Source organism: Micromys minutus (genome assembly GCF_963924665.1).
Source record: "Micromys minutus genome assembly, chromosome: 3".
Taxonomy (NCBI): Eukaryota; Metazoa; Chordata; class Mammalia; order Rodentia; family Muridae; genus Micromys; species Micromys minutus.
Window position 1 is genome coordinate 59,491,135 of NC_137972.1, and position 13,056 is coordinate 59,504,190.

Below are 13,056 nucleotides of genomic sequence, written 5' to 3' on the forward strand. Positions count from 1 at the left end.
TCCACCATGTGGGTGCTGGGAATTGAACTCAGGACCCCTGGAAGAGCAGATAATGTTCTTTAACCACTGAACTATCTCTCCAGCCCTGAGAAGTTTCCTTGCTAAGAGGTGAGAGCTACACTTATTTTGGGGCATATTTAGAATTTAGTTAGGGAATATCCTGGTTTATTAAACTGGCAGTTACAGGATCTCCTCTAAGATCCATGCCTTCACTAGCCCTGTGTAGTTGGCTAGGTATTCAGTCCCCGGCATAATTTCCCTCTTGTTGAATGGGTCTTAAGTCCAATTAGTTAGCTGTTGGTTACCCCTAAGAAGGTATGCCACTATTGTACCCTTAGGGTTATTATGCTGTGGCTAATAAGTAAATGTTAGGTAGGACTTTTGGGTGCTTCCTTTCTTGGGAAACTTGCATGGCATCTTCTGGTGCTGTGAAAGTTACTTCTTAGGGAGGATGGCTTTGGGTCAGATCCATGTCAAGTCCTCTGGGCCTTGTGCTTGAAGTGCATGGTGTCTTCAGCAATAGGAACTTAGCTTCTACCTCTGCAGGGCACAAGGACAATAGTAGTTGCTTGGGATCTCTTGGGAGTCACTTGGACAATTGTGCCCAGGCTCATTTTACACTAGTGGGTTTCCCACCTGAGCCTGAAATTTTAGGTTTATACTTGCACCCTGTATAACAAGGCTACATTTTATATTGCACAAGCATAACTACGGGGGTGAAATTGCAGCTCTCTGAACCCTGATTGGCTTCTAAAAAACAGGCCCAGTCTGGAAAGAGTTGTTTCTTCTCTAAGAGTCCCATGTTCAGACTTTTGCATGAATAAATATGAAGCTTGGAATCTTAGTGAGCATGCCACAGAGACGCTTGTACACCTATATTCACTGAAACATACTCAAATAGGTGAGATATAGAAATAGCCTATCAACTAAAGGGTGGATAAAGAAAAAAAGGTATTTATATAAAACAGAAATTTATTGACCTGAGAATAAGAATGAAATCCTGTCATATACAAGGAAATATAACTGGAAATCACCATGTAAGCTAAATAAGGCAGACTCAAGGAGACAAACAGGGCATGCTTCCTCCCATATACAAAGTATATTTCCTGTATGTGAATGACAGGAGAGCAAGAGAGGACCAACCATGAGGGAGGATCTGAGGAGATCATGGGATGGGAGCTGACTATGAACAAAGTCCAAATAATGTATGTGTATGTAAATTATGACATTTATTTTGTGATACAGATTTTTGATTAAGAATCAGTGTAGACTATGTAAACAGATAAAATGAAGTGAGAAGACTCACCATTACAGAAATCAGAGGTGAGCCTTTTCTATGCCTAAGCAAAGGTCTTTAAGATAGATCGACAGTGCTTGCGTTTTATTGTCTTTTTAGAAAACAGATTGTAATGTACTAAGTGATACCTTGCTCCATTGCAGACTTTGAACACAGTAGTAGTCCCGATAGCACTTGGCTTGAGACCGAGCTCAGGGGTAGAGTCCTTGCCCAGCATCTATGTAGACTTGGGTACCAGCTTCAGCATTGCTGATGTGTTAGCATGTGAGTGAATAACACACACACATTTTCACATACACACATCTTTTGTATTTCCTTTTGAAAGGTGTTTTATGTTGCTGCTTGTTTGTTTTTGTTGTTTCTAAGATCTTTGTGTTCCTTTTTGTTTTTCAAAAAATTATTTCTTTGTATTTGGTGAGGGCTTTGTAGAGTGTGTGAAGATCAGAGGATAGTGTTCACGCGCCTCTTATTTGGGTCCCGGGGATTGAACTGAAGATGTCAGGCCTGGCTATATGTGCCTTTATCTACTGATGCATCCCACCAGGCCTTGTGTTCATTCTTGACCTTGATCTCCCTTTCCCTCTCTCTTCCCCTAGCTGCTCGGGAGATCCATCGATCTCAACCGTCTGATTACACAGCGTGTTTCAGCAGCCATGTACAAATCTCTAGAACTGGCAATCGGACGATTTGAAAGTGAGGATTTAACGTCAGTGGTCGTAAGTACCGGAGCTAATATTTTTCCTTTCTATTGATAAGTTGAAGCAATAGTTGGTTCTTGAATAGAAGATACAAGATTGATCAAGTATCATGCCACTACCTACTCGTAGTATTTGTAATTTATATTAACTTAAAATTGAAAATAATCCTGATCTTAGATAAGTTACACCTACTGAGGACAAAGGTAAAAATCAACAAACTCCATTACAGAGAAGGATGAAAGGAAGTGTTTATATATATTTTATTATAAAAGTTTGTGTTAGATGATTTTGTCCCAACTATAGACTAATGTGGATGTTCTGAGCATGTTGAAGGTAACACTGGCCTAAGCAATGATAATATTGCAAAATTTAAGTGTAGTAAATTCATTCACCACCTGCTGATATTTCTCCTTACAATTGTCTTATCATGATATATCTCCATTGTAAGTCAATGAGTACATATACAGAGTGTGTTACTTCGGTTCGTCTATATGACTTTATTACTTGGGAAAACGACTAAAGTGGCCAACACAGTTGGATTATATACAGGTGGTAGGGGAGAGGGCTTAAAACTTAGATGGTACATTGACAGGTAGTAGTGTTAGGTAGTGGTTTATCCAAATTGTCTTTGCCCAAGGTAGGTGGTAGCTTAAGGGCAATAGAGGATGAGTGAAAGTGACCATAGAGGAGAAAAGACCAAGGCCCAGTGGATGTGACTGTAGAAGGAGGGGCTAAAGTTGAGTACCAAACTCCGGTCACCTACAAAAGTCTGATTTCGTGTGGTTCTGGTCCACATCTTGATGGCCACCTCATTGCAGTTTTCTACTGTGTGTATCTCCCCGAGAGCTAGTCCTCCTAGGGACTACATAGCCTATGTGGAGATTTCAGATAAATACCTCCTTCCTGGATGGCCCATTTCTCTTCTCACATCCTTGTCTCTATGATCCTGTAGGAGCTAGATGGGCTCTTAGAAATCAACCGTATGACACACAAGCTGCTGAGCAGGTACCTCACACTAGACAGCTTTGATGCCATGTTCCGGGAAGCCAACCACAATGTGTCTGCGCCTTATGGGAGAATTACCCTCCATGTCTTCTGGGAGCTGAACTATGACTTCTTGCCCAACTACTGCTATAATGGCTCCACTAACCGGTAAGCATGCCATTAGCATCACAGACATGTTTAGATATTCCGGTTCAGATGCATCTACAGTGGGTGATCTTCAGTCCTCACTTTCCGTAGACTTCCCCCTTTAACTCTCTCCCTTCTTCTTCCTCCATGACTTCTCATGTTCTGGTCTCTCAGGCCTTCCTTGTTTCTTCTATTTACAAGGATAGCCCTGGGCCAGCACTTGGGCAGATGGTCATCACTTTGCTTGTAAAGATAGAATACTGGTGAAAGGCTGGCACTTGAGGCAGGAGAGCCAAGGTTCTGCCAGCACAGTTGTGACTGTAAACAGAATTGCAGGTACAGTGGAATGGCTGCTGGAACTGTACTGCCTACTTTAAGTCTCCCCGATGTCAGAATGTGGCAGGTGATTCCACTTCTCATGTTTCTATCTAAAGTGTTGAGGATCACGAGAGTACAGGAATGCCTTCCTTCCCACTTCCCATCTTGCTGATGTGTTAATGAGAGTAAAGTAGTCAATTTCGTGGTAGAATGGTTGTATCCTAATTCTTAGGCCGGTCATCAGAGTGGAATTTCCTTAGGACCAGTGTGGTCTCTTTGTGAGATTACCAGGAACAAGGTATTCTCTTAAGAAGATAGGTCCCACCATTGGTCACTGTCTTAGTTAAGGTTTTATTGCTGTGAACAGACACCATGACCAAGGCAAGTCTTATAAATAAAAACATTTAATTGGGGCAGGCTTACAGGTTCAAAGGTTCAGTCCATTGTCATCGAGACAAGAGTATGGCAGCATCCAGGCAGGCATGGTGCAGGAGGAGCTGAGAGTGCTACATCTTCATCCAAAGGACACCAGGAGCAGACTAAGCATCCTCAGGCAGCCAGGAGGAGTGTCTCCAAGCCCACCTCCAGAGTGACACACTTCCTCCAACAAGGCCACACCTTCTAATAGTACCACTCCCTGGGTCAAGCCTTTGCAAACCATCACAGTCACGTTGACTTCTGTGTCTGATTAAGGCCCTTGCTCCCAAGTTTCTCCACTGTCTAGTTACCACTTTTCTGTTTTAATTTTGTAAGTAACGTGTAACTGAGTAAGTAATTCAACTGAGACTACTTAATAGCCATACTTTGTTGGCATCTATAACCCACTAGTTTCAGCATCAGTGACAAATGCTTAGCTTGATCTTATTTGAACCTGGGTGGTTGAAGAGTGAGTTTCTAATTTCTTCGTTCCCTTCCAGATATTAATCAGCATTTTACAAGTTAGCATTCTTTTGCTTGATGATGATTATGAGTATAATCAGGGATCCCATCCCGAAGTTTGTACCTTCAGCTGATTTCTGTAATCAGCACCGTGGGCACCCATCACCCACTGTTTTATAAGTACCACTTTATTTTCTGTGCCACAAGATGGAGTGTCTGTATAATGTACTGGGATGTCACTGTTGTAGAGCCATTTGGTGGTAACAGTAGGTGGGTACTTATGTGCTCACTGTTTTGGGTTTCTGTGGCTGCTGTCAAATGGAGAAGTGTTCTCTTGAAGTCCAAAACAATGTGTCAGCAAGCTACACTTCCCTTTTTAGACTCTGGGTGGAATCTCGGCTTGCCTCTCGCTAGCTCGTGTAGCAGCTGTGTCTTTCTGACACTCCATGGCTTGTAGCGGTGCCATTCCAGACTTTGCTTTTGCTATGAGACAATATTTTTCTGAATCCTTTCCTCGTGTCTTCTTGTAAGGACAATAGCCATGCTGGTCAGGGGCTTTACTCTCAGCCCCTGACTTTATAACCAAGAGCATGTGAAATGACCCCATCTCTACCTTCTGAGAAGGAGTTCGAAAATATCTTTTGGATGGCCACATTTTTAACTCGTAGTATTTATGTGTACTTGTATTTTATTCCTGTACAGTTAAGTTAAGACTGAGTACATCCTGATATCTCCAGCTTCAATTCCGTACAATATTCATTTGAATCATCACTCTGTGTTTGGACTTCCTCAAACATGGAGCGATCCCTTCTCTCATTGTGATATTGGCTTGTTCAATCACACAAAAGGCAAAATGCTTTAAGAATTGCTGGTTCTAACTGCTGGGAAGCAAACCTTCCCACTCCAGTTCAGCATTTGTTTTTGGTGTCTTGGCTTTAGATGGAAGTATATGGGCAATACTGTGCTAAAGTTATCCCTATGGTGGAGGAACACAGACTGTATTCCCTTTCCTTTAAATGAGAGGACAGCTGGACAGAACACATGGGTCGCCTATGTTCTGATACTAGTCATTTCCTCTGCATAAAGGAAACACAAGAAGTGTCTTTTGGCTGTCCTAGCTTTCTGTCTAGAAGCACATTCTAAGCAGTGTACGGCTGTCAGTCAGAGTAGAGCTTCGGAATCCTGCTTGCAGGAAGAAACACAGTAGAACTTGAGGGAGCTCAGACAGCTGGAATTGGTCAAATCTGGAAGAGGTGACACTCTCACAAAACAGAACAACAACAAAAACCCCGAGCTCCTGAAAGCAGCACGGTCCATGGTGTCGGGTCTGTAGTCTGAGTAACGCACAGAGTTCGCAGTAATGCGAATCGTTCACTGTGCTTGTCGGTGCGAATTTAGAAACTATTCAGCACCCAGACACTTCATAGAATCAGTAGAAGTCTCTTGCCTTCCTAGTAGGTCTTAATTCTAAACTACTGCCCACCTTGACTTCCCATAGAAATACCATAAACAGCTGTTAAGCATCTACTTGATATGCAGGTAAACTTAGCAGCTTGCTGCCCCAAAACTCAACACTCTAAAAGAAAACAAAACTTAATAAGACAACACATCACAATGTCCAGCACCCAGTCTGGAATTAGGGTATGCTCAGTATCAGAAAAAGGTGACCTATAACGAAAAGAAAAATCAGTTCATAAAACACAGGTACAGGGACAACAGTGCCAGTGTGTGTGGTCAGAAGGCAAGAGTGTTAGCCATTTTAAGGATTCATAAATATTTAAGAAAATCAAACATAACAGAGATGAGGGTCTATAGAAGAGAATGGACAGAAGTCATGCTGTAAACACAGTATCGGAAGTGAAAACTCCATTTGCTTAGCCAAATGTTAGATTCTATTTTGCAGAAAGCCAGTGAATTTGAAATTGTTATAGTGGGAAATATCTGACACCAAGCTGGGAGAGGAAAAAAGGTTGCTGAACAAAATGAGAATAGCGTCAGAAAACTGTGGCGTGATGTCACGTGTCCTTACAGTTGTAATTCTAGGAAGAACTTATCGTTGGGGTGGAAAGAATATTTAAGTTAATACTCCCAAATTTGCAGGTTCAGTAAAAACTGTAACTGCAGATGTAACTGAGGAAGCTCACAGAGCTTTTCAAATCAGACATAGGGAGGGAGCTGCTGCCTCAGCTCAAAATGGGGTAATTAAGTGCTGAAACTTGCATTTTTTTAAGTTAGTGTAGAGTTACAGCTATGGGGGTTGGTACTGAACAATTTCCCTATTCAGGGATTTTGACAACCCTGCTGAACTCTAGTATCTGAGGGCAAGGCATTTCACAAGACTGCCTTCATGATTCGGGTCCTGTGGTCTACTCTTCACTTCTGACCAACTGGCTAGATTCAGGAAACCTCTGCCCAGGTAGTAGATCTTCACGAGATTCCTACTAGTAATGGCTGGGCTGGTTTCCGCCCTGGAGCTGTGCCAGCCATAGGCCAACTGGTTATTGCCATGTGACCCCATGCTAACTACAACTCCAACTGCCCTCCCGAATTGTCCTCTGCTGTTACCCAGCCTACATCCTCACTCTCTGGTCACATGTCACATGGCTGTCATTCTGATAAACTCCAGTCCCATTCTGAGGCCATCAGTATTGTGTAATGCGGGTGCATCCGCTACTCTTCCATTGCTGTGAGAAAAACATCGTGGCCAGGGCAACTTGACAAAAAAGAGTTTATCTGGGCTTATCCTTGCAGAGGGTTAAGGGTCCCTCATGACCTCCATGGTGGGAAAGCATGCCAGCAGGCAGGCGTGGCAGCTGGAGCAGCAAGATAAAGACTTGAGTATTGAGACATGAAATAGAGACTGAAACATGAAAGCCCCAGCCACTGGCTACTGAGCAGTGCCCTTGTTCAGATGCCTGAGGGTGTGTGGGGCTTTTCTGATATCAGCCTGCCTCAGCACAGCTACGCACTATCTTTTTGAAAGATTACATTAAAAGGTGTTTTATTTTGTTTGTTGCCTGAATACAAATCGGGGAGATTTGCAGCCCACAATTACTAGGCGAGAACCTGGCCTTTAACTGCACTCTGTCTGTGAAACACTTGGCCTTGCAGGTTCCTGGCCTCAGGCGCACTGCTTTCTCTGCAAACTATTTAAACGTACTTCCTTCTAATTTCCTGCACTACAAAGTGAGTTCACCAAGTTCACGCACGTATACAGTCAGCAAACCTGTGTGTTTTCTTTTCTTTTTTTTTTTTAAAGATTTATTTATTTATTTTATGTATATGAGTACACTGTAGCTGTTTTCACACACCAGAAGGCATCGGATCCTATTACACAGATGGTTGTGAGCCACCATGTGGTTGCTGGGAACTGAACTCAGGACCTCTGGAAGAGCAGTCGGTGCTCTTAACCACTGAGCCATCTCTCCAGCCCCCTGTGTGTGTTTTCTATGTGTGAACATTTGCCTGTATGTTTGTGTTACTGTCAATATGTGTGTCTAGTTCATGTAGGATCAGAAGAGGTCCCCTGAAAACAAAGTTACAGATGATTGTAAGCCACCATATATAGGTGCAGGGAGCTGAGCCCAGCCTTCTGTAAGAGCAGCCAATGCTCTTAACTGCTGAGCCAGCTCTCCAGCAGTATGTTTCCACAGCAATTTGAAAGTTTTTGCTTGAAATTTAATCTAGTTTTAAATGAGCTAGATACAGTCTCTAGATGCAGAGTCTTGAGTAAGTTGGGTTAAACATATTTTACTGGGCTTCTTAGTAGTTCAGAACTAGTGCTCTAAGTACCCAGGATGCCACTGCTCCTGTTGTGGACTCCTGTCTTCACCTGTTTCTGGTACGCAGCAAAGGCAAGAGTGTGTTCAGTCCAGGTATTCAAGTATTGCATTAGAGTCAAGATAGACTGATGCGAGTAGGCCAGAACCTCTGTGAACTAGGAGACGTGTCTGTAGGTAGGAGGGCAGCAGAGCTCCCTCCTCTCCCTCAAATTTACTCTTATCTGTGGCATTACTTATAGATACTTTATATATATTTTCCTATACGATGTTACCAGGTAACCATGAGAAAGATTTAAGATACACAATAAGACATTTGAAGCTAAAGAATTGCTATTAAATTTGGTTTCATTTCTCCTTGTAATCTTTCTCTTTTAGGTTTGTTCGGACAGTATTACCATTTTCTCAGGAATTTCAAAGAGACAAACAACCTAATGCACAGCCTCAGTATCTTCATGGATCCAAGGTAGGCTGTTTATGTAATGATAGATTTCTATTGCTGTGGTAAGCACCTGACCAACACTGGGAAGGGAAAGTGTTTATTTCAGCTTACAATTGTAATCCATCCTGAAGGCAAGTCAGAGCAAGAAACTGGAGGCAGGAACTGAAGGAAAAGACAGAGAGAAACACGCTTACTGGCTTGCTCAGCCTGCTTCCTTACAGCACCCAGGTCTACCCACTAAGGGGTGGTCCTGTCCCCAATGGCCTGGACCCTCCCATATTATTCTTACTCACAAGAACACCCCACAGACTTGCTTCTTAGTTGAGGTTCCCTTTCTCAGATAACTCTAGGCTGTGTTAAGTTGGTAAGAAGCTGAGACAGAAAGGTGTTTCTTTTTAGTCTTTGATGAGACTTAGATTATATTTGTACTGGCTAGCTAGACTTCCAGAGGGAACCTAGCTTTAGCTTTTCAGAAGTGACTTTTTAAAAAAAAATTTTTTTTTCCTTGCTAGAAGTAGAAAAAGCAGAAAGAGAAGAATGGGGACTTCTAGCACTTAATACCTAGCCAGAAAAAGAATTACTTTTATGAGTCAAGAGTCAATTGTTTTGACTTAGCATACAAACGGTAGGTTGTTACAGCATCTCACGCATGTGGTTTGTTATGCTTTGTTCTAATGTGCTGCTCTCTCTGGCTAGTGCCTTTCCTCGCCCTTCTTTTTTCATGTCACATGTATTCTGGGATACACCCCACCACCACCACACACACACACACACACACACACACACACACCTTAGATCTCATCCTCTATTTCATGGTCTCCTTTCTAGTCATGTTAGAAGTGGATCTCCGGTCCCAAGAAAATAACCACATATTCTGACGTATTTGGGCAGCACTTTAATTCTGAGGAGGGGTGCATAGGCACATCAGATCAAAAAGGCAAGCACACCTAGCCAGAGTCTGCCTTGGCTTTTATTTCTAATGCTAAAGGGTCTTGTGTGAGTAGTCAGAGCTCAGCCTCATGTTCTTACCTTGGCTAATTTGAAGTAATGTGAAACAAACTGAACAGGGTTTTTAGCATAGTACAATGAAACCCAGAACAAATACTTTGATTTCAACAAATCCTGGCTCTGGAGGAATTTTAATTTCCACCCAGTGACTTCTTTATCATTTTCTAATGTGGTTTGGTAGAAATTGTACATTTCTTACATTATCACACACATACAGAGAGAGAGAGAGAGAGAGAGAGAGAGAGAGAGAGAGAGAGAGAGAGAGACGGGGAAGAAAGGTAATTTTAATTATAGGATTTACATACAAACAAATAGGTAATGTCACACAGGCTGGGCTTCTGCGCTGGCTTAAGAACACTGACTGCTCTTCCAGAGGACTTGAATTCACTTCCCAACAACCACATGGTGGCTTCTGACCATATTTGAAAGAATTTGATGCCTTCTTCTGGCATGCAGGTGTACAGCAGACAGAGCACTCCTACATTAGATACATATGTAAATACATAATAAATACATGGGTAAATTGGTTTTTTCTTTTTAATGAAAATGCCTCACAGATCTGTGTTATTGGACAAAACCCAGGACAGCCTGCAAATAACAAACCCATTCGTTAGATCTGAAAAATAGAAAAAGAAATAACCTGGAGGGACTTTGGTTTCTTTTTTGAGTCAGGGTCTCGTGCAGCATAGACTTGCCTTGAACCCACTGTATGGACCTTGAGCTATTGTTCCCTCTGCTGCTGCGTCTCAGATGCAGTTACAGGTGTGTACCACCATGCCTGGCACAGGAAGATGTTCCTAACCCTTTCCTTTCCATCACCTCTGCTCTCCTGTTCTTGCATGTTTGTGGCTTCATCCAGCAGATCTGTAGCTCTCACCTCACGCCATGGAACCTAGGAGACCTAGGTCGGGCTTAGTGAGGCTGTCATCTCTAGTCTCCTGGCTGAGACTTGGGCAACAGAGTCTTGAGTAGTGCTGTGAGTTTGGACATCCTCAGAGTCTAAATATTTTAAGAACAGCATTTACAACCTTGTCCTCTGAGAAACAAAGCAGTCTCCCCATTCCTTTTTGAGATTAGCCTAATCCATTGAGTAACTAAACACCCACTTGGGTCAAGAAGCCAGGGACCAAGGATGTACTGAACACTGGTTCCTCTACAGCCATTGGCCACAGGCAGGGCTGCTCTGGGAATGAACATTGTCACTTGTAACAGGAAGTCAAGCCAGTTCACTAATAGTTTTCAAGTTTTGTTGTTTGTTTTTCAAGCAATGAACACAATGGTAGACTTCAAGGAGGATCCTGAGGGAGGGGTCATGTGACCTGACCTGATTCTGCTTCTTTCAAGTGTGATCTGATATGATAAGGCTGTAGGCGTTGGCACTGCTTAGGCAGGATCTTTGCTCTTGGTGTGCTCTGTGTAGCCAGTCTTTTATGAGCAATATAGGCTCTTATTGTAGGGGTCCATGACAAGTCATGTGTCTGTGATTCATGAAGGACTCAGGGCTTATATATATATGTTCATAGCTTACAGGGTTATACAGCAAGAGGACAAAGCAGGGGCCACACGGGCAAAAGATGGATCAGGGGGAGGTGAATTTGCCTTCAGAGGCTGAACAGACACGTCATGTGTTTCTGCCCAGGGAGGAGAAGCCATCCAGATTTTCAGGTCAAAGGCTTCCCTAGAGCTGGGAGGTAGGCACATACTACCTGTGTGACCAGCTGTCTTCTGAATCCTGTCAGAGAAAATCAGTTATTATAGTAAATATGTTTGCCTAAATGATCTAAAGAAGCTAATACGCCATGTGTTCCAGATGTAAAAAAGCCTTATCAGCTAGTAACACAATGAATATTTAAGGAGTAAGCTCCTAGGAGATGATGCAAAGATGCCTTTCCTTGTAGCCTTCATGAGGTTCCCACTGTACGTGTAGCACATGCTCAACAGTAAGTAGTCAAGGGAAGGACCGAGGGACCAGAAGTTCAAAGTGGTGAGCACTGGTAACAGTAGACTTAGCAAAATAACTATATGAAGACTTGTACTCAAAAATACTATAGATGAATCAAAATGGAATTCTGTTTCTTACTATATTTTTTAAAGACTTATTTATTTTATGTATGAGTACTCTATCTACATGTACGCGTTCATTCCAAAAGGGGCATCAGATCCCATTATAGACGCCTGCGAGCCGCCATGTGGTTGCTGGGAACTGAACTTGGGATCTCTAGAAGAGCAGCCAGTGATCTCCTTCTCTTTAGCCCCAAAACAGAATTCTGAAAACTGTTTTCAAAAACCCAGTGGGAATGTAGGAAGACTGAAACAGAAGAATAGGAAACAGAGAACAGGAAGAAAATGAGAACAGTAGGCTTGCATCTCACAAGGCCAGTGTGTGAATGTGCAAACAGCCTAAATTCATTCAAAAGACAGAGATTAGGAGTATGGATTAAAAGAGGACTGGGAACAGCATGTAGTCTGTGGTAGATATGTGCTTAGTGTGTATGAGGTCTTGGGTTTGATTCTCAGGAGAAAAACAAACACAGATTCTTAGCTCAGCTATATGCTCAGCTTGGCTTGGATTCAGTTTATGATACCAGAAGGTAAAGGTGAGAATAGGAAAAGATGTGTGATCCAAGTATTAGAACAAAGCAGGTGTGGCTATATTAATACAAGATAAGCTAGACTTCCAGGCAAAGGACTTTCCTAGGGAAAATACTTAGGATATGCCAATTCCGCATGTTTATATGCCAGTGAGAGCTTCCACACAGAAACTAAAACTCATTTTTAAGAGGAGAAATGAGACTCAGGCTATACACAAGAACTTCAACTCTTCTCTCAGTAACTAGCAGATGTGTTGAAACAAAAGAGCAGTAATGAAGAGCTGAACCTCAACTCTCACACAGCACGTGCTTTCAGGTGGCCATGGGCATTTACCAGGCCATACCATATCTTGAGCTGCAAAATAAACTTAAAAGAAAACTTAAATCTGGAGTTAAAATCATAGGCACAGCAAACTCAGTCTAGAAACTAATTTGTAAAAGTTAAGACAGGCAGTGGAAGTGGTTCTCTGGGTAAGAGTACTTGCTGTGCAGACATGAAGATCTGAGTTCAAGACCCCAGCGCCCATGTCATAACACAGGATCAGAGGGGCCATCACCACAATGCTGTGTGAGGGCAGAAGCCACCAGGTCCAAGAGGTTTTAAGGGAAATTGAGAAGATACATTGAAGAATATGAAGTCCTTTAATTTGACATCTCTCCGCTCTCCATACCTGGTCCTTCCACAAGGTTAGAGACCCTTCCTGCATAACAATCATTCATCACCTACCCCTGGGGACTGCTCCTGTCAGCCTTCAGAGGACAGCTCCCACTGTCCCATTAGCTTCTGTGCTCACAGTTTGCTCCTTAAGAAGGTGAAAACCTCTGCATCGGTAAGGGCAGTATAAGCTATGAGGGAAGTCATTCCTCTTAATTTCAGATGTGTAAAAATTGAACTCATCTCCAGATGCCAACT

General features: G+C 42.6%; 1 protein-coding gene across 1 annotated transcript in view; it reads left to right on the plus strand.

Moving 5' to 3' along the window:
- The window catches only part of CYFIP1 (cytoplasmic FMR1 interacting protein 1), an 87,261-nt gene that overhangs the window by 63,091 nt on the left and 11,114 nt on the right, over positions 1-13,056 (plus strand). The window contains exons 21-23 of the mRNA XM_080914257.1: positions 1,894-2,013; positions 2,948-3,147; positions 8,481-8,568. Of these exons, the coding sequence (XP_080770383.1) occupies positions 1,894-2,013; positions 2,948-3,147; positions 8,481-8,568 (408 nt within the window). The remainder of the gene's footprint in view (positions 1-1,893; positions 2,014-2,947; positions 3,148-8,480; positions 8,569-13,056) is intronic.